The 21,418-nt window shown below is 38.2% G+C and overlaps 1 protein-coding gene across 1 annotated transcript; it reads left to right on the top strand.

Moving 5' to 3' along the window:
- The first annotated feature begins 2,869 nt into the window (after positions 1 to 2,869).
- LOC130174856 (dystroglycan 1-like) lies at positions 2,870 to 14,569 on the top strand. Its single transcript, XM_056385087.1, has 3 exons — positions 2,870 to 3,143; positions 8,792 to 9,358; positions 10,684 to 14,569. The coding sequence occupies exons 2-3, from the start codon at positions 8,936 to 8,938 to the stop codon at positions 12,991 to 12,993; spliced, it is 2,733 nt and encodes a 910-aa protein (XP_056241062.1). The 5' UTR covers positions 2,870 to 3,143; positions 8,792 to 8,935; the 3' UTR covers positions 12,994 to 14,569.
- Positions 14,570 to 21,418: the final 6,849 nt, after the last annotated feature.

The raw sequence follows: 21,418 nt of genomic DNA, 5'->3' as shown, positions 1-21,418 counted from the left end.
TCTACAACACTTCCTGCCAGTCTGGGAGATGTTCCTCTTTCTTTAAACTTTTCTTTCCTCTTTCAAGTATTGTTCCCAATAGAGCTCATGCCCTATTTAAAAACCATAATAATGCAGGCTAATGTAACCAGTCATTCATATGAACTCAAAGAGATCTCAACAAAGAAATTTCTTCTTTGCATGTATCTGTTCCACTTTAAAAGGAAAAGGTAGGAAGTCGCCAAGGTGAAGAAAAGTAATCTCAAGGAATCCTTTGCAGTGCATAATGCTGGAGAGCAAGAAGTGGTTTTAATGTCTGCACACAGATCCACAAACCAATACTGACTTTTCATTTGCAAGTAAGAAACAACATTACATTTTATTTAATATTTTTGCTGAGGAGTTAAAGGAGCTACTGCTAAGGTTTGCTACTGTTACATAGCCAGCGTTGCGAGCTCAGCATCAAACTTCATTCCTTTACTTGCCAAGATTTGTCTCCAGCTGTAGAAAACAACACTAATGTTAACTCTTGTCTATCATATTTTTTCTTCAACTGAAGTAAGCATGCTAACCAGCTAGATCCAGCGCGTCTCGCCACTTTCCAATAGCCATGCACTCTACCCTTCAGTCTGCCATGAAGACACAGTGCTGCTCTGAAGGCGTATTATAACCTCTTGTATTGTAAATGCAACAATCACTACCACCCACTCCCAGCAAGAAACTACGTTTGGCAACAGAGAAAACTTACATATAGCCCCTTTAATATAAAATTAGAACATGGATTGGACATTGACTAAATGCTTCACCTGACAGCACGTCATCCTTGGACGTTTGAACCCTTGAACCTTTAAACAACCTCATGCTTGCATCTTGTGACCACAATCACAGTTCCCTTCCAGCAGTCAAGTGTTTCTCTGAGACCAAATGCACAGACGCAATCCCAAATTACTGCAAACTGTGTGCAACATGGTTGTATGATAAGACTTCTGTGCTAAACTGCCCAGCACACCTTGTCAATTAAATCCCACAATAATTACATTTTCAGTTCAGTTCAATTGCATTTATATAGCGCCAAATCATAACATACATTTTCTGAAGGCACTTTACAGAATAAGGTCAAGATCTTACATTATTATAGAGCAAATCCCAACAGTTCCCACCATGAACAAACACTTGATGACAATATTACCTTCAGCTAGTGGATGTTTGAATTCCCTGAAGTTTGATTTTCACTGTGACATTATAAATATTGATACTAAAATCAACATAACACTTTTGTTTTGACAAAGAAACTTGAATATAGTTATGGGGTTTTGGGGGGGTGGGAGCATAGCAATGTTTTGAAGATAAGAATGCGCAAATACTGACACCTGTACAAACAGAAAATAAGTCATGTCTGTTGTTACTCATTTCAACACCCTTCTTTGGACAAATATAACCTTTAGACCATGAATAGTCTCATTTGAACTGTGTGACTAGTTTTTGATTTTATAAAACATGAGTATGGTAGCATGTACAGTCTAAGTCTGTTATGATAAACTCCATGGAAGATGCTATGAGGCACAAAAACAGAATCAGAAAGATCCTTTCAGGAGTGTATTTAACTTTTGTTACTTATAATGGTACAGCCATGACAGTACATTAATACAGGTGGAATTACTGGTGTTTCTAACATTCATCATTGAGATACATTTTCTGAAAAACAACACAGGCTCTGCAGATAGATACTTGTCTTCACTGATGGTCTAAGTTTGTACATTTGGATTGCAGTTAAGGCTATGAGGTTAGGTCACAGGATAACTTTACATCATTTGTCTATCAAACACACTATTGTGTATCCTGTGCTTTGTACAATTCCCTTTGTGGCATGCCATCCTGCATCATTTTATTCTGTGCTGATTTTTTTGTTAGATCAAAGTAGGCTCATTCTCTGTAAAGTCCTTTGAGATATACTTGCGACAAAGGGCTCAATAAAAACCTGACATTTAAATGAAATAAAATGGATTTTATTAAACTGTCCTTTGAGAAAGGTCGGCACTTAAGAAACAACTACCAACTTTAAATTGTCAAATGTGATAAGTCATGATTATATCTGTGGGAGAAAATATTTGTACTGCATGCTTACAAATAGTAAATGAATTTACATTTAATTTAATGCTTGTATTATAAAAAACACAAACATTAAAATCTGCATGCATGGCAGGATATAAAGCCATGAAAGGTCCTGCTCATGTCTGTTCACTGATAGTTGCTATGCAAAATCACAGGAGGAGGAATCAAGGATATTAAATAGTCCTATTTCTCTATTTCTATTTCTCTGTATTCTATTGTCTGCGTGTTTGTTTAGTCCTCTTAATATGAATAAAGGACCAACATTCTGTCCTACATAAAACAAAGATGCCCAGGGCAACTTTCCCACAAGAAAAATGCAGTTATATTCTTACACCCTGAAAATGAATACATTATAGCATTAAAGTTGTAAGTGTATAATATACAAATGCCTCACACTACTGTTACTAAATGGTGTTGAATGTTCTCAGACATTTGATGAAGCTGTTACATTGTTGGAAGGTATAAGGGGAACCTAAGGTAGAATTTTCCTCACCAAATACATCTATACAAAATGAATTACCTGTTTACCAGTGAGTAGCTTTGCAGACAAAGGGTCCTCCAGCCTTTACCTTCCATCTCTCTAGCCTACTTGCTTTCACTTGACTCAGTTCAAGATGAAGTAAATGCCTCACTCAAAGTTAGGATATTAAGTATGTGAAATGCGTGATTATCAGTAGAGCGCTAATAAACACTCACCAGTTTATCCTTTCACCTGCATGTCTACAAATAAAGGGGAGGCGGAGTCATGCTGGTACACACGATCGGCCTCAACTTGTAGACCTGTCTGTGAGGAGGACAGAGGCAGCAAGGGAGGGGTAGCTGCCGACAGAATTACAATACAGAACAGTGAAGTAGCTGTAGACTTATCAAACAGTAGAAATATCGTCTCTCTTGACTGTGTTCAGATACCCTCTTTACTAAATGCTAGATATCCATTTGTGGCGTTGAAGGAAAGCGCATGTTTAATGGCGTTTTGGAAGTCTCCGCGGCGCTCTCCGGGTAGAAGAGGAGACATTACGGCGCGAGTTAGCTAACGTTAGCTCGTTAACAAGGTCAGTTTGAATTTTGTGTTCTGTCGCTGTTTTAGTACCAGCATCATTAGAAATGCCATCCTCGTCACCTTTGTTAACTCGGCTCATTTACAGAATTGGCATAGACTCCCGTCCACCGACAGGACGGGTTACCAGCTACATTTGTTATCAGCATTCACTCTTGACGTTAGCTTGTAAGTTAGCCCTGCTTGGTGGCTATCACGGCTCAGCCCGTTTGTTCTTACTCGACTTTGGTGTTCCACGTTTGGAAGTTATGGAGCTGGCTCACGTTAACGCTGCCTTGTGGAGGTTATAGCGCAGAAGCAGGCTTTTGTTATTAACAGTATCAATAGTGCAGCATGTCTGAGCTAACGTCAGCTGCAGTAATCTGAGAGAACTGGGCATTTGTGCGGTGGTTTCTACAGCAGCAGCAGCAGCAGCTCGCTCCTTGTTTTCCGCCTAGAATAAAACAGGTGCACCTCTGCGCTAGCGATGGGCAGATGCAGGTTAGCACTCAACGCAGCCGCTTACTGCGTTTGCTGTTTTACATTTTTGCGCAGATTTTGGGACAATATACCCCATTAAAGACATATTTGAAGTAGTGTGGGCTGCTAAATGATTTATCAAGGTTGAACGTCGTAGGTGGCGTTATCATTTACAAAGGCCTCGTCTGCCGAGTCCAGTAGAAACGGGGGCAACTGAAACGGGCCCGGTAGCTAACGTTTTTTAGCAGTAAGACTAACTGGCTAGCAGACTAGCTACTGGGACACAATTTCTGTCCATCCAGAAACATTTTGTTGTGTTAGCAGTTTCTGTGTATTGTTGAATCACACTTCCGAAACGACATCTGTTGTCATCAACCACAGGGTCTTTATTGGTGCTGATGTTACATTGGAAGAGGCTGGTTTAACCCAACTTGATATTAGCGTGAATTTCCTAACGTGTTTAACGTTGCAGTAGTTCCAGTAGCTTTGCTTTAACCTTATCATATAACGAACTGGAACATGTGTGGCAAGTAACATCACAATCATTAGCAGTAGAATCTGTCAGTCAGTTTACATAAATTACGAAAATCAGCTGATACATCACAACAGCAGCTAATTTTCAGACAAAAGTGTTACTTGCTGGGAAGCTTTACAGAACAGTAATATAGCGTTGCCAATGTTTTACACTTGAAACTTCACTCTTGTTTCATACTTAAGATATTTCTGAATTCATAAAAACGGCCACAAAATGATTTGTTGACTTCTACACTGGGTTTTGACAACATACAGTAGTTTTCCTGTAGCGTGAAATGAGTTTGCTCTCAGGTCATCATGCCAGGTTAGATTTTCACTCAGCCAAGGCCGATTTTGTGTTTTCTCTCCACATATTTCATTACTTTGTTGAACAGTGCAGAGGGCAACACAAGGGAAACATCCAATTGCGAAGCAAGCTTGTCTTGTGGATATGTTTGTTATTCAGCTCATGCACTATCTGGAGGCTGCTGGATGTGGTACGTCAATTCAATTGGCCCTGAGTGCCACTGTGCATCAGAGCCCTAATTATTTTTGATGGTTTTCAAGTTTTAACTACTGTTGAACTGCAGACGACGTGGACACTGTGGTTGTAAACGGTTTCGTCCCCCTAGTAGGGTAGGCCTCAGTGTGAAATGGGCAGAAATCACCCACACTCAAGCCTCTATCAGTCTATTGTTTACTATGTATAAAAATGGCCTGTCACAGAAACAATGAGGGTTTAATAAGTTAAGTGTACATACTGTTGGAAAATGAACAAATTGTGTCATACTCAATTCCCCAATATATATTCAAATTAACATTTTTATATGAGCTGTGGTTTAACACTGGGGATTTTGAAACTATATTTCTTAAATGTTTGAGCAAGGGTGCCATATAGCTTGGCCCCAGTTCTGTCATTAAGAAATTATCATGATCGTAACAATGAGTCACAATTATTCCCTCTTTGAGCATTGTGAAATTTCATTGAGGCAAGTTGTTTTTTAAAAATAGACTTTGTGCTTTGTTTGTGGACTATTTTACAGGCAGTCATTGTAGTGAAGTAACCTGAAGTTTTATCCAAGTTTTTAAGGTCAATCCTCTCAACTACAGGCAACATGGCTTCATTTTGCTATTTTGTTAAGGGTTAAGCCATGTTTTGATTGTCTGTTTTTTCTTAAAATGACATATCTTTGTTACTGTTAAGGTTTACTCATCTCAAACGCATCCAATTATGCACGTTTCATTTTATTATGGTTTGTTGCTCATTTGAACGGCGTGTTGAAACACTACAAATCAGCATATTAAAACGTTTCATATTTCTTAATGAGATGTTGTTTGAATTGGATTCTGAATTACTCACACAGTGTGAAATGAGAAAGTGATAGAATCTAGGCCACAATGTGAAGCGCTTACTTTGATGCTCAGATGTTTTTGTGTGTGTGAGTGAGTGTGAGTGTGAGTGTGTGTGTGTGTGTGTGTGTGTGTGTGTGTGTGTGTGTGTGTGTGTGTGTGTGTGTGTCTCTGTGTGGCAACAGCCTGAGGTGAGGTGTAATACTCATATCTTAATTAAATTAAGCTTATGGGCAAAACCTATTTTCATGTTAATGTCTGTGTTTTACATATAAACACAAATGGATGGATGAATCAGGCAATACGTTTTGTCTTTACTCTCATCTGACATATTGTAGACCATTGAACATTCACCCTTTAAGTATTCTTGTATGACCATGTCTTAAAGAGAATGCTGAGTGTTTTTCATTTGTCTAGGATTTCCAGAGTCAAATGGGGGCTGCACAGGGGGAGAGGGTCATGGGATGTAAATCCCACTGAAGTGACTCAGTAGATGGAGATCCTAGATAAGATGCATGTCTCAACCTGGTTAATGGTTGAGGTGAGACGTGACTCAGTATTCTCTGTAACCATTGTGTCACTGCTTTTTCACTGTTGTTTCCAATTGCTTTTTCTTAATTTGATATTTTTGAAATACTTACACATACATTTCAAACTACATGCAGGATGGTGGAGGGTACAGGATCCCTGTGGATGAGGACTGAATGTATGTTATAGTTTTCCCATCTGGCTGTCTGTCAGAAACACCACACTAGATACTTGCAATAGATGCAAATCATCATCATTTATTCTGAAAGTAGAATACACAGGTTACACAACATATAGTTACTGTTGTTTTGTCTTGCATACAGTAGCCTACATGTTTGTGTTAGTCACTAACACTAGATGATCTACTGACACAATAGATTTTCCCAGCAAACAAATGACAAACTGTTGCTGCCTTCGGATATAGGTTTTTGTCCAGTGATGAATCATACATTTTTTAAATGCAAAAGCAGTGGGTTGGCCTGTGTCAATAGCACTGGTCGAGCTGTGTGCTACTATAGAGCTACTAGCTCCTTACAATTGTATGATCAGATTTGAATATTATGGGCAGTTATTGTAAAAAAGGAGTGAAGGAGATGGAGTAATCCATAGAAACCAAAGTGTCAAAAGTATCTGTTTGTGGTAGAATTTTTTTTATCAGGTTAAGAGAAGGCTGGATTATGGTTCGTCAGAAAGGTCAGAGATAATTTCAGCTACACAGTTCATAGTAATATAGGCTTTTGTTTGTCAGTGGCTTTGAACATTTCAAAAATAAAGTGACGGAACATTCATTATGTGTTTTGCAAAGTTTCAATTGTAAAGGCCACATACATATACATAAGGCTGTGTTGTTAAATATTTTTGTCAGTCCCATATGATTTAAGCTTGGACAAAATTTCCACTCATGATGTCTGAATCTAATGACTTGTAAGCCTTTCAGAAAATGTATTCCCTTCATTCTTGTCCTTTGCAACATGATATGGGAACTGATGCTTTGTTGTTATAGTTAAAGGTTCTGAAAATCCTAAAAGGAGTCAAGGGTTTAAGGTTGTTCTGATCACTTTTATTTGTTTTTGCTTTGACACCAATCTGAACTACTGAATAGAGGTCTACACAGAATCTGCAGGATTTACTGCTAGTTCCCAGAGATTCTGATCACTGCCACCTGCAACAATGTTTGCTATTGAAAACCTTTCTGCCTCATTCAGCAGGGAAAATACAGGCACTCATGTGTTTAATAAGCCACTGTTAGAATATATAAATTGCAAACAAGTTTTATGAAATGGGTTTAAAGGTTTCAAAAACAGTTTCAGACAGTAAGAAGTAAAAGTGAACAGAAACATTATGGTGTTATCCCAGTTTCTCAGATACTTTATGTAATTTCCTTTAGGAACGGATTCAAACCAGATGTTTGAATATCACATGTCAGAGCAGCAGTGATAGTTTTATTGTTAGGATTTAGATTGGAATGGTAATTCTTTTCTAATGTTATTCAGGTTTAAACAAAATGTGTAGTCGATTGTCTGATTTGTCTTAAAAGAGAGCAAGTGAGAAGAAAAAGTGAGTAGATGAGTGAGAGAACTAAACTGCCTTTTATTGTGTTTGTTTAATTTTATATCTTATCCCAAAACGGTGAGGCTGAGCATCTGTTACTGCCTATATTTGGGTAAACACATGTATATTTTGATTTGTGTCTTGTGTACTGTGAGATCCCTGTCCCATTGCAGTGCAGCCCTCTTTTATGGGCCATTCCTTGCATTAGTCATCTGAATATTGCAGGGTTAGTTCAAACAGCATAAAACTTGTTATAGGGATTGGTCTTGTATATAATGACTGATAACATAGTGTAGTTTCTAGACCAGAGGGTTGTCCGATGATTGAAACGTGTTGCGCTAAGACCCTCTGTAAGAAGTCTTCTGGCAATATTTTGGATTGTATAAGTTGACGTCATAACCTTGTGCCAGTCAGGCATTAGGATTCCAGGCAATTGGCTGACCCTCCTCTGCCAGTTTGTGAGTGCTACAGGATTGGGGTTGGCTGGGTCAGCACAATGGAGGCTCTAATTCCAACCCTCAGGGTACCTAATTAAAACTTACAACCTAGACAAACAACCTTTGACACTCATACATCTCATGAGAATGGCTATTACTCAAAATACAATGACAGAGAGGTAAAGATTAGCAGGATATTGTGTTGTTATTTTTAAAGCAATGTTTACACTTTGATATTTTTGAAAATTTAAATGTAAAATGTAAATAGAAAATTAAGATAACCCCCTGCGATTTGGTAAAATTTAATTCCTTCGTTAAATGAATTGCATGCGTTTTGGGCAGTGATTTAATCATTCCCAATATTGCTTCAGTTATTAATTGTAGTGGGAAGACAAATATTATGATCACTGTTATCCACTCATTCATTGCTCCATGTGTAATAGACACTGAGTAGTTTACCATCTAGTGAGCCATAAATTTAAATTTCAGCATTAATTCTCATATCAAAAATTGAGAAGTTATAAATCATTGTTGATTTGTGTCATCACTGAAGGATGTAGGGTACTACAGTACTATCTGCTTTTCAAACTAACTAACAGTATTCTTTCATGCTACCAACATAGTTTGCAATATACAAATTATGTTGGTAGTTTTGCGAGTAGATCTGTTGATCAGTGAGTATGAATTGTTATGAGCAGGAACTTTACTGTGAAAGCAAAGATACTGATGTACTGTTGTACTGATGTTTTTTTCTTTTTCTCTTGTCACTCGTTTTTTTTTTTTTTTTTTTTTTTCTCTCATATAGCGGGCTGGTATGGCTGTCTAACAGTCTGCTAAAGATCTCTTCATGGATCACAGAGGACAACAAAGAAAAACCACCACATCTGTGAGCGTCACCAATAACTAGGGAATCTGACCCACAAACATATCATCAGACTGACTTCAGTGCATGTGGCCTCCTCAGTTGTTCATAGACATCCGTTGGGCAGCCCAAAGGCCTATTGCTATGCACTATAAAAGGAGAGACATGAGCTGTGGGGATGCTGGGAGGAGCAGGCTTCTTTCGGGCAGGACTATCCCTCTGGTAATAGGGCTTCTGGTGACCATGGCCCAGGGTACAGTGCCAGAACAGCAAGAGACACTGGTGGAGATGATATCTGTGGAACTAGAAGCTTCCATGCAGTCCTCTGTACTCTCTGAGCTCCAGGCTGCTGCATCTTCAGTCGGTGAAGGGCCGCCTACAGCCATCCCAGATTCCTCTACAAAGAATGGGGGAGTGCACACTGGCATACCTGACTCCTCTGCAATCGTGGGCCAGGTGTTCCAGTTGAAGGTTCCCCCAGGACCTGCCAATGCAAGCTGTAATATACATGTAAGTACACTGTACACTCAATATTTTGATAAATCCATTGTGGATCTTCTGTGGGAAATATTTGGCATGTAATATTGAATCCCTCATAATCTAATAATAATGTGTTGGTATTTACAAATAATTTCATGTAAATTATTTAACATAAATTTAATGGGGTCAGAATTAATCAGTCCGTATTTGTGTTTAAAAAAAAGAGACTCAGAATAACAAAGGGGTATGGGAGGACTTTGTTGTTGTACCGATAGACTGAAGGTCATTTTTTTTTCTTTTTCATTTGGGTGGTGGTTTTATTTGTGAGTACTAGCTTCAGGGTTTACATAAAGTCTAAAATGTATTCCTCCTTAATCTGGATGTTAATGCTGACTAAAAAAGCCGAAGGCTGAACCTAATTTTGTTACAGTACAAGGTTTAAAACATTATTTTGCAGAGAACTGAATTATAATGACATTGAAAAATACTGTATTTTGGTCTTAGCTGTACTTAGATATACATACAAGTGTATAATAAAAGTATAGTTGACTCTATAGAAAGAATAACTAATCACTGAAGATGTGTGCAGTTATATAAACTTACTAAAAACATTCACTACCTGTTTTCCCCTACAGGGACTACAGTGGCCAAATGGAGCAAAATATTTTTTTTTATCGTTGTAGAGATAGATAATTCAGTATAGTATTTATTCCTTCATTTTTGATCACTGTATCACTGCTGATTGAAGCTGACTGTGGTGCAATTTGTTCCAGTCAAACTTATGAATGAGATGAGATGATTATTATTGGCCCAAGTGGTGATGCAGAATGATATCCTGTCATACAGTAATAACTCAAAATGAAGAGTGATGACTCACATAGTTGTTATTATGAATAGGAGCTCACTCTGCTTCCTTTTCATATTTGGCAAGATTTTGTAAACTGAATGGAACTGGGAGGGTGGTTGGGAGGGGGGAGATAGTGAAACCATTTCTGCTTTTACCTTCTCCCTCTACCTCTGAAAGTTTGGCATTCATCTCAGTGGTTTTTCAACTTCCTGTTTCACTGGCAACTTGTTCAACATGACACGGAGAATATCTCCTCGATGTTCCCACAAAGATGTACTTACTTTTCTCTGTCTTATATCGTTATACAATGTAAGCTCCTAGTCAGAATTAATAGTTTTCAGCCATCACTTTGGTCCTCGTAACTTTTCATGATCATTTGTAATTATTTTTGATATGATCACTTAATGAAAGTTAGTAATGAGTTTTGCCTTGCTGTATGAAAGTTGTATCTCAAAAGTACTTCTGTAGTATAAAACAATAATTGTGATTATGGTTTCTCATCCTGCAGCTCACTGAGATGGGAAAGGAGACTTTACCCTCCTGGTTATATTGGGACAAAGAAAGCTGCATTCTGAGAGGGTTGGCGCTGGATCAGGATAAAGGTGTGTATCATATCTTGGTGTCTGGAGAGGAGTTAATTGAGAAGACTGGCAGCCAATTGTTCCCCAGTACGGTCTTCTCTATTGAAGTATACCCAGAAGAAAGAGCAGACAGTGAACCAGCCCTGCTCACTCTACAGTCTGACATCAGTGGCCTCCAGCCCTTCACGTGTGGCTCTGAGGAGCCTGTAACTGTCCTCACTGTCATCCTGGATGCTGACTTGACGAAGATGGTTGCTGAACAGAGGGCCAACTTACTGGGCATTATGAGAAAATTCTCACATGTTCCCCTAGAGCAAATGAGGGTGGTACCTGTTGTCAACAACCGCTTATTTGACATGTCTGCTTTCATGGCTGGACCAGGGAATGCTAAGAAGGTGGTGGAGAATGGGGCCCTCCTGTCATGGAAACTTGGATGTGCCCTTGACCAGGGTAGCATCCCTGACATTAGCAGTGTCCAATCATCAGCAAAGGATGGGAACATGTCAGCTAGGCTAGGGTACCCAGTGGTTGGCTGGCACATTGTGAACAAAAAGCCCCATGGTGTGAAACGGGTCAGACGGCAGTTGAACAACACACCTACTCCAGTGCCCTCCCTGCTTCCTCCAACTACCCACCCAGAGCCCCCTATACGTGTTGTTCCCACCCCAACTTCACCCTCTATTGCCCCAGCAACAGACAACTCTGCTCCCCCTGTCCGAGGACCTTTGCCTCTTCCAGTGAAGCCCACAATGAGGGTCAGAGATCAGATAGCCCACACACCTGTTTTTGGGCCTCCCCAACCCACAAGAGTACTAGGAACTACAAGCACCATCCCTATCCAGCCAACCATGACCCGGCCTACATTTGTAGAGGCCACTGCTGTGCCAACACCACCAAGCACCACCAAAAGACCCAAAACATCTGCCACAAGGAAACCCAAGAAACCCAAATCTTCCACTCCAGCTCCCCGGGAACCCAAGTCCACCACAGCTAAACCGCCCAGACGCACCACTCCTCTCTCTTTGGCTCCAGACTTGAATCAAACCCCAGAGATGCGTAACCCCATTGATCAGGTGAATGCATGGGTTGGCACATACTTTGAAGTTAAGATCCCTCCTGATACATTCTATGACAGGGAGGATGGTACTACTGATAAACTACGTTTGACTTTAAAGAAGACCCCCAAAGAGGCAGTGAATGAAACATCTTGGATCCAATTCAACAGCACAATCCAACTTTTGTACGGCCTTCCAGAGGAGCATCATGCAGGGAAACATGAGTACTTCATGTTGGCCACTGATAAGGGTGGAAGGAGCATCATGGATGCTTTTGAGGTACGAGTCAACCGTTGGTCTATTAATGACAAACCATCAGTTGTGTTTGCTGCTCGTTTCCATGGTGACCCCAAAACTTTAAGCAATGATGTTCATAAAAAGATTCTTTTGACCAAAAAGTTAGCTTATGCTCTTGGTGATCGCAACAGCAGCACAGTGACCCTGAGAAGCATCACTAGGGGCTCCATTGTGGTTGAATGGACCAATAACAGTCTCCAGCAAAGTCCTTGTCCAAAGGACCAGATCACAGTTCTCAGCAACAGGATCTCTGATCCCCAAGGGACACCAAAACTGGCCTTCATCAAAGCCATGGAGCCAGAATTCAAACCCATTAACATATCCATTCGTGGTACAAATAAATGTCAGAGCTACACGTTCATTCCACCAGGAGAGGTGCCATCGCCTGTTCTGCCTACAGCTACACCCTCACCTGGGACAGGTCGTAGGAGTAGTGATGATGTTTACCTACACACTGTTATTCCTGCTGTAGTGGTAGCAGCCCTGTTGCTCATAGCCGGAATCATTGCTATGGTCTGCTATCGCAAGAAACGCAAAGGAAAGATGACCATAGAGGAGCAGGCCACATTCATCAAGAAAGGAGTCCCCATAATATTTGCAGATGAGTTAGATGATTCCAAGTCACCGCCGTCCTCCAGCATCCCTCTTATCCTTCAAGAGGAAAAGCCCCCACTTCCCCCTCCAGAATACCCTAACATGGCTGGCCCTCATAGTACCCTGCTTAACCAGGATCTGCTGGAGGAGTATTCCGTTTATCAAGATGATGATCCTAATGCCCCTCCTTACCAGCCCCCACCACCATTTACTGTCCCCATAGAGGGCAAAGGCTCTCGCCCTAAGAACATGACCGCGTACAGGTCACCACCTCCCTATGTGCCTCCCTAACGCACACTGGAGCTTTCAGTTTGGAAAGCAGGTGCAATGTAGGGTTGCTTGTTGAAAACTACTACTGGAGTAATTTTTCATGTGTTCAATGAAATGGCTTTGACTTTGTAGACGCAAGGCAACCATACCCATATATTTGACCACAATGGATAAGACACTGAATCGTACAATTCTACTACTGGCACAGGGCAAATGGATGGGGAACAGTTTGTAATTTCGAACACACTCTTTTTTTGTTTTCCTTCAGATCTGCTTTTGACTTCTTGCATATTCTTTTTTGTCTGTTTTTGCCAAGAAGAGTCAGTTTTATCTTCAATGATGTACTATTTCTATTGTATAGAAAATAATAAAGAAGCAGGAAAGACTGAAGCCTACAGGGCCTTTGAGCAGATGTCACCATGACAACAGACTTGAGGCTCTCCCTCACAATGTTAATCTTTATGAGTTCTATATCACTCTTATCTGTCCTTTGGCTAGGTTTACTAAGATTTTGCACCTGTTATTTCTAGAGGGGAATGAAATACAAAAAGCCAAACTGAAAGCATGAAACACTTTATTTACACAAAAATCAGTTTGTATCTTAGACTTTGATCTTTCTCTGTTCTCTTCTTTGCTTTGCTCCCTCTTGACAATAACATGCAAACCTTGCACTTATGCAAATTCTTGTTAAACCTTGCACTATGTGTCTTGCACAGAATTGAACACAGTAAGTGGTAGTCCAATAAGGAGAAAACAATTCTTTTTGTATCCTTGAACTCACCACATGACTGAGATTCCTCTGGTACTTGATCACAAAGGACATTACACTGATCACGCCTGTTGTAGATGTAGCCTAATTAAGTTACAAAACAAATAATGACTTTTTTTTTCTTAATGTGTGCCACTGAACCTGCCTGTGAGATGACTGGTTTTGCTCTTGCCAAGGTGATGTCTGTGGTCACAAGGCAAACCTTGTGGGGTTGCTACAACAATATGAAGGGGCCAATGAAATGCTGTGGTCCACAGCAAGGTGAGAGTAATATTGGCAATATGGTCAATGAGGTGGATCCACTGTCTTATATTCAGTTGGTTTTATTGGTGTGTGGGGTGGGTGGGCTTAGAGTACTGTATCATCACTGCTCTGCCTCTAGGTGTTGCACTGTTATGTTTAGTGCATTGCCTGTTGTCAGTTCAGATGAGGCATGGGGACAAGGGGATGTACATAATTGTGTGCCTGTGAAATTAAACAACTCCATAATGTTAGTGTTTTATCAGTAAAGTTAGTCGGGAAAGGGGGGGCCAGAGTGGGAAATAATTTTATTTTTTAATTGTATGTCTAGATTTATGATCACAATCATAAAAAAAATGAATTTATAGTTTGTGAGGGTACAAAAGAACATTTACTTGCCTATCACAAAAAAATGCATTATCTCAATATGATGGGGAACAAAGAAACCACAACAATATGTGAATTATGTACATTTCATATCTGATATCACCATAAGAAAAAATGGATAAAAATCTAATGTTTTTACTGAGTTTTGATACAGTCTTAAACTTGTTTTATGAAAATATATTAATAAAATGTAATACTATTTGTAAAGCCTCAAAGATTGTGTTTTATTGAGAAAGTGGAACTGGATTAAAATGATGTTTTCAGCACAGATGTTTATGTATATAGGTTTATTAAAGAGCTAATAAAAACATGTTACCATGGAAATTACAATGCAATATACAGTAAACTCAAAATTTGCTATTATACTATACAGTATTATATTTACATGGTCAAAGAAGATACAAAAGCAGTTACAGCTTTTTTACAACTGGAAGAATTAAGTGCAAATTATGAGATATTTTAAGGCTAGTATTTTTTAAGTCAAATATGTGATTTTAGAATATCTTACACCCCTCTTTGCTTTCTAAATCCTCAATACAGTTTATCCTAGTAAAGGACCTGTGGCATTTTTGTAGTCTTGCTTGACAGTATGTTATATTCTTGACAGAATTTCTAGAAGCAGGCTCCAATCTGCTCTAATGGTTGGCTGGTTTTGGCTATAACATGAGCTATACACACTTCTTTGTCATAAACCAAATACATAGCAGGCTGCCCTCAAGAGACAGTGTGATATTTTAAGAGAATTGCTCCCTTTCTGTGCCATTTAAGTGGGCAGTTTTTTCTGTTTTTGGCTCTGTGCTGGAGAAATATCAATAACAATGACTAATATTTGCTCTTAAATTCTTTCAACTTTTGTTATGATGGCTTGTTCAGGAGAGGGCAGAAACGGTTTTGTTGGTTGACACCTCACAGACAAATGTACTTTTTCAGAACAAATTGCAATACAAAACATTTTGACTTGTTCTTGTGTTGTCCTAGAAAGAAATCGTTTTACTGTTGTAGCAATAATGTACCCGTGGTGAAAAGTTCAAGGGTATCAAGGTACTGAATATTCTCCATTTTGTACCTTGTACCAGACAGTGTGTGTTTGTGTTAAGCACTGGTGATCAGCTGACTAACGTTCTAGTCCATGACTTATTGGAAAGAGAGAAAGATTTGTCTTATTTTTCGCCCTTCACCTATAACTTCATACATAGCGATCATGTGTCTGCAGTGGTTGTAGCTTGTTGATGTTGTGCGTCTGCTGTAGTGTGTGAATCTGAAAAACATGGTCAGTGCTTTAATTCTGTTATCTGCCTGGCTCTCATTTGCTCAGTCTTACTAGTCTTAGGTATCATACCACATAATTGGTAATTATGAGGTGGGTTATGTTGCAAATTGAGTGTAATAATCATTTATCAATTAGCCAACAACCATATAAGTATGGGCGGCTGACTCAATTATAAGAGATATTAGTAACACTGGATAGTGTGATTAAACACAACTTAGTGAGTTTAACAGAATACAAACAGGGATGTGGGCATTTCACCCCTTGTTGCATAAATAACACATGATTTCAGCTCTTTGTTGACATGTTTACATGGTGTGGAGTGCGAACAACATTACAATAATGACAAAACAATGGCTTCCAGCTGGAATAAAGTAGAACATTGTTCAACAAGGCACCCTACTTACATATAACTCTCTCTTTTAATAACAATTAATTTTGATAGAGCTTCAACGAGTAGTTGATTAAGTTATTAGTTGATCAACTTAACTACTTTTGTAATTGTTTTAAGTAATTTTTCAAGCAATAATTTGCTGTTTTTCCTTGACTTACATGTTGGTAAATTGAATGTCTTTGGGTTTTGGGCTGTTGGTCAGATAACACAAGACTGAGGATGATGTGGAAATAGTAACATTTTCCATTGTTTTTGGATGTTTAGTTACCAAACAATGAATCAATTAATTGATGCAATAATCGATAGATTAACTAATAATGAAAATGTTAATTGCAAGACTAAAAACATAGATGGAAAGTACTTTGGCAAGTACTTTTACCCACTATTCATTACATATATGTTTTCATTCTTGTATTCAAACAAAATGCAATCCTCATCTCCCAGGCAGCTGTAGAAAGGTTGCTGACCATGTAAATCCCTATATAAACCTTTATTAGTTGAGGTAAAATCCCTATATATATATATATTATATAGGGATATAGCAGCCAATATTAACTGCAGGAATAATCACTTCTGACAGTCTTTGTTTGACACTGAACCTGTGATGCAGTTGTATGTGTTTGTTCTGTGTTTGTTGTTGCAATTCAGGCAACCGATAGCAGCTCTGTGGAGTTGAAGTTGGGACAAAGTACAGAAATGCACACCAATATTATCAAGGACAGTTGTGACTAAAAACACTTGCCTTTTTCTTGCACTGACCTATTGTGAAAAAGAAATTTTAACCTCCTAAGACCCGAGCTCTATTCTTTGCTATATAGGCTGATTGGGACCTGAGAAAAATGATGTCCACATATGAGGACATTAGTTTTAAATTTCGATTACTGAGTGGCAGTATAATATCCTCATATGTGGTCATGGTTGAGGCCCTTGTTGAGAAAAAGTTAGTATTGTGGTCTAGAGAACCCAAAATGTGAGGTCCACATATGTGGACACCAGGTCCTAGGAGGTTAAAGTATTGTTCAAACTGGACCCTGTTAAAATGCACCAAACCACCTTTAATTTAATTCCCTTTAATATCTCACTACATAAGTGGCATAGGAAACAAAGTGACAACTTTCTGTAAAAGTGCACAACCTACTGTAGTTTTCTCAAGGTCCATCCTCTGTATGTAGGGATATGCTTTCTATTAATACGCTCCTTGATGGATCATCTGAATAGTTTGAATCTACAAATGGACTTGAGCTAATCGATAGTAACAGCCAGTGGGAGGTAATGAGAGTGTATCAAAATGTGGAGTTGAGGCTATTTTATGCCCTGCCAGTCTCTCTCTTCATCAACCCCCCCTGCACTCATTAAAAATGTATTGGGCATGAAAGTTAATGTATGTGATGAAAAATGTATAACCTCATGAAGACCTATGGGAAGAACTGACCTTTAAGTTGTTGATGTTTGTCATGCACTGCACTTGAAAACCTGCTGTTGTGGTTGCTTTGCAGCACTGTGCACAAAACCACCCCACCAGACTCATCCGTTTCCTGACTTATATTTTGCTTTATAATTGTTTGAAATTGCTTCACAGATTTCTGCATGTTCACATTTGGTCTTTACGCAGCATCTGCTGTATCTTGTTATTTCAAAAACTGGCAGAGCACTAATAGAAACCGGTGTTTTGTAAGCATGTTTATAATTTCTGGGGTCATAACAAATTCTAATTAGGCCTGTAGCCATGCCAGTCGAAGCTCTCATTCCAAACAGGAGGGTAATTATTTCCACTGCACTGTATCATTGACTCAAACTTTTTTCTTGATTCAAAAAAGAAAAACTAATCAGTCTTTGTATGCGCCCTAGTGCTTGAGGAGGTGGTAAGGTGATCTGCTTCTTAGCAGTGGAAATAGCAGAGAGGGTAAGATGATGGGCAGTACCACATGATATGGACAACTCTGTAATAGGCCTCATTAGATGCCCAAAGCCCAAGAAATGTGGCACTCTGTTTCCCATTAGGCTGAAAGCACAATAAAAAAAATCATAATAATGAAGGATAATTGAATAATTGTCAGGGACCCAAATGCATAGCCTATATTTCATATTTTATTATAGGCAATCCATAAAAATGTTATATAAAATTTACATACCATATTAGACAATAAAGAATGTGCTATTAACGTACAGTGCATCTGCATCTATACAGACAGATTTTAACCTATATGTTATAAACGTACTCAGATAAAAGAGAGTGAATAAAATTAACCATGCAGGAGCCATACTGGTTTTACTTTTTGTATGTAAAAAATATTAAAAGAAGAGCAAATACAAAAATGTGACATTTCTCAGCAAATGTGTGTTGGTACTTATTTCCTGTTCCGCAGTCTGAAAAAAATATTGTATTTATTTTAAAAACTGTTAAAAAGAGGAGCTGGGGCATTTTTACTTCTCAATTTAGGACACTAACTACTTTCTGCATCCTGCTAGCTGACTAAAATTAGTTTTTTGGCTAACTGCTAAGTAGCTAGCCAGAAAGCTGCTTAAAATCATGAACTGATAATCTGAGCCATGTTTAATTAACACAGTGCCTCAATCTTTCATCAGAGATGAACTTCAATGGTGAGCAACAAAATATTATTATATATAATGAAATAAATCTGAATTATTTCACTGTTGTAGGTTTTATAATTTAGATGTGCACAGGTGGTTTAAAACATGCTGTGTATTTACTTTTATTAATCCAATTGCTCGGACAATACTAAAGACAAAAAGGTGAACCCCACAAGGTAAACCCTTTATTGTTAGATTTTCTCCAGTGAAGTCATCACCTGTGTTCTATGATTGCATATTCATTGGTGCAGTGATCGCAACATTATGCATCTGTGTAACATTTGTGTGACTATTACACACATACAGTAGAAAATATGGTTTACACAACATTTGACATAAGGCAGAAACCAAGAGTTGAAGTCACCCAATGTCTCCTGCCCATATCATTCCTTAAGAAGAGCCAGTTTCTTTTGTATTGTCCCCAAACCGTGTTGGTTACCTGGTGTTTGCCTGAAAAAAAGTAGTAGGAAAATCAGCTGTGATGGTGGGAAAAGAAAGACATTGCAATGCAGTGCTTCAGGAAAGGCTCCATTCCCCTCCAGTAAATATCAACAGTCTCTTTCTCTGCCATTAACTTAAGGTAAGATAATTTGTTTTTCCAGTGTGACTTCTGAAAATATACTAACTAAAATCTCATCTGCAGGTCGCTCTCAGAGGTCATGGATGTGGCCTGTCACTGCAGTCACACTAAAGTTTGGTGTGTCACAAACACTATTTTCTTAAAGTTGTCTGTAAATAAGCTGTTAATTCTACTGTCAGTTTTTTTTTTTTAAATTAGTTTGTAATTTTTATCATTGTATGAAGAACTCTGAGAGTACACCTTTTGGAGCATGCATTTTCTGTTCTGCAAATGTGTCGCCTATTCTCAAAACTGTGAAGGCTGACCTTAGGCATGTAATGATTATGGTTTAGTAAGAGTTATTTTCCAAGGGAATTAATGTCACTAAATTTGTGTGAGTATGTTTATACTGATTTGCAGCACTGATAATCATCCTCATGAAGTCCTCACCTAATCTCAGATTGCAGCTTGTCCTCCCACTGACAATGACTACAGCACCATCTTGTGAAAGAATGAAGTGAGTTCATCTGAATACTTTTCAAAGCTGACACAATGCGCTTGTTTGCCCTGAGCACTGAATAGGGAGTCTATTCAGTATGGTGGTAGATTTGTTTCAATATTATTTGTGTGAACAGATCGACAATCTGTGCGTAAATGTGTAATCTGCAAGTATAAAACACCTTCCACGAATACAAAAAAATATCTTCCAAATATAAAACGGATTTGCAAATACACAAACAAATTCCACAAATAAAAAATTATATGGGAATACATTCAATTGATTAAATTGAAATGTATTTGTGAACATCTTCCTAAAATTACATACATTACAAATACAACTTTCAAGCAGACATTTGTGAATCAATTTTATATTTGTGAAGCGAAAAAGCATTTGTGAATCTCAATTCTAAGATAATGGATTTTAATTTTACTCACATGGAGTGAATATTGTCACTGTAGAGCAGGTTAAGTATTAAAAAATGTATTGTCAATAGTTTTTCAATTTTCATTTTGATATGATCATAGAACAAATGAAAATTGGATTGCAGCATTTTCTTTCTAATTTTTTTTTTTTTAATACTTTGCTGGGCTGAAGAGCAGCACGGGAACAGGTGTGCTTACTGGGCAGCTCACACAGGTGTCTTGAGTGTTCTGTTTTTATGTTGTGGTCTACTGGGGAAGCAGCATGTCAGACATGAACACAAGGAGACTGGACAAGTTGATCAAAAAGGCTGGGTGACTCACTCATGATTGTTGTGGAGAGACGCATGCAATTTACGATTCAGGCCATCCTGGACAATACCTACCACCCTCCACAACATTCTATCAAGACAGAAAAGTATCTGTATCACACCTCAAAGTACTACTACTACTACTACTACTACTACTACTACTACTACTACTACTACTACTACTACTACTACTACTACTACTACTACTACTACTACTACTACTACTACTACTACTACTACTACTACTACTACGTCATCTTTGACTTGATATTTACTATACAAGATGTAAATAGAGGTGCTACTTGTAGTTCCCTTTATGCTAGGCATAGGGAGAACATGGTAACTCCAAATGTAAAGGCCCCAGATCCAGGGTTTGAACCAAGAACCTTCTCAGGCTGAGGCAACAGTTCTAACCACTGTGCCACCCCATCACAAAGTCATAGTATAGTAGAACATAAAGAAATCATATTAGGAAAAGTCATAAAAACATCATAGTATAGTGAAGCATAAAAATGTCATAAGGCATGAAATATAAAAAAACGTCATAGTATAATAAGGCAATAGTACAATAGAAAATAATGAAAAATCATAAAACATCAAAGTATAATAATGAATATAATGTCATAAAAACGTTATACTATAGTAAGGGATAAAATGTCATCAAAATATCATAAAAATATCAGTGTTGTAAGGTATGAAATATCATGAAAACGTCATAGTATATCAACACAAAAATGTAATAGTAGTAAGGCATGAAATGTCATAAAGAAGTAAAATGTTATAAAAACATCATACAATAGAAAAGCAGAAAATGTCATGAAAACGTCATAGTATAATAACAAATAAAGACATAGTAGTAATGCATGATAATGGTAAAATGTAAAAAAGGCATAAAATATTGTAAAAATGTCATAGTATGGTAAGATATTAAATGTTGTAATACATCATAGTTTTGTAAAGCAAAAAATGTTATAAAAACGTCATAGTATAGTATGGCATAAATTCT

This window comes from Seriola aureovittata, chromosome 9, assembly GCF_021018895.1.
Source record: "Seriola aureovittata isolate HTS-2021-v1 ecotype China chromosome 9, ASM2101889v1, whole genome shotgun sequence".
Taxonomy (NCBI): Eukaryota; Metazoa; Chordata; class Actinopteri; order Carangiformes; family Carangidae; genus Seriola; species Seriola aureovittata.
This window is presented reverse-complemented; position numbering and strand designations above follow the sequence as displayed.

Coding starts and splice junctions, on each gene's coding strand:
- LOC130174856 (XM_056385087.1), top strand. CDS start 8,936: ATGTGGCCTCCTCAGTTGTTCATAGACATCCGTTGGGCAGCCCAAAGG. Junction 9,359..10,683: donor ATGCAAGCTGTAATATACAT/GTAAGTACACTG, acceptor CTCATCCTGCAG/CTCACTGAGATGGGAAAGGA.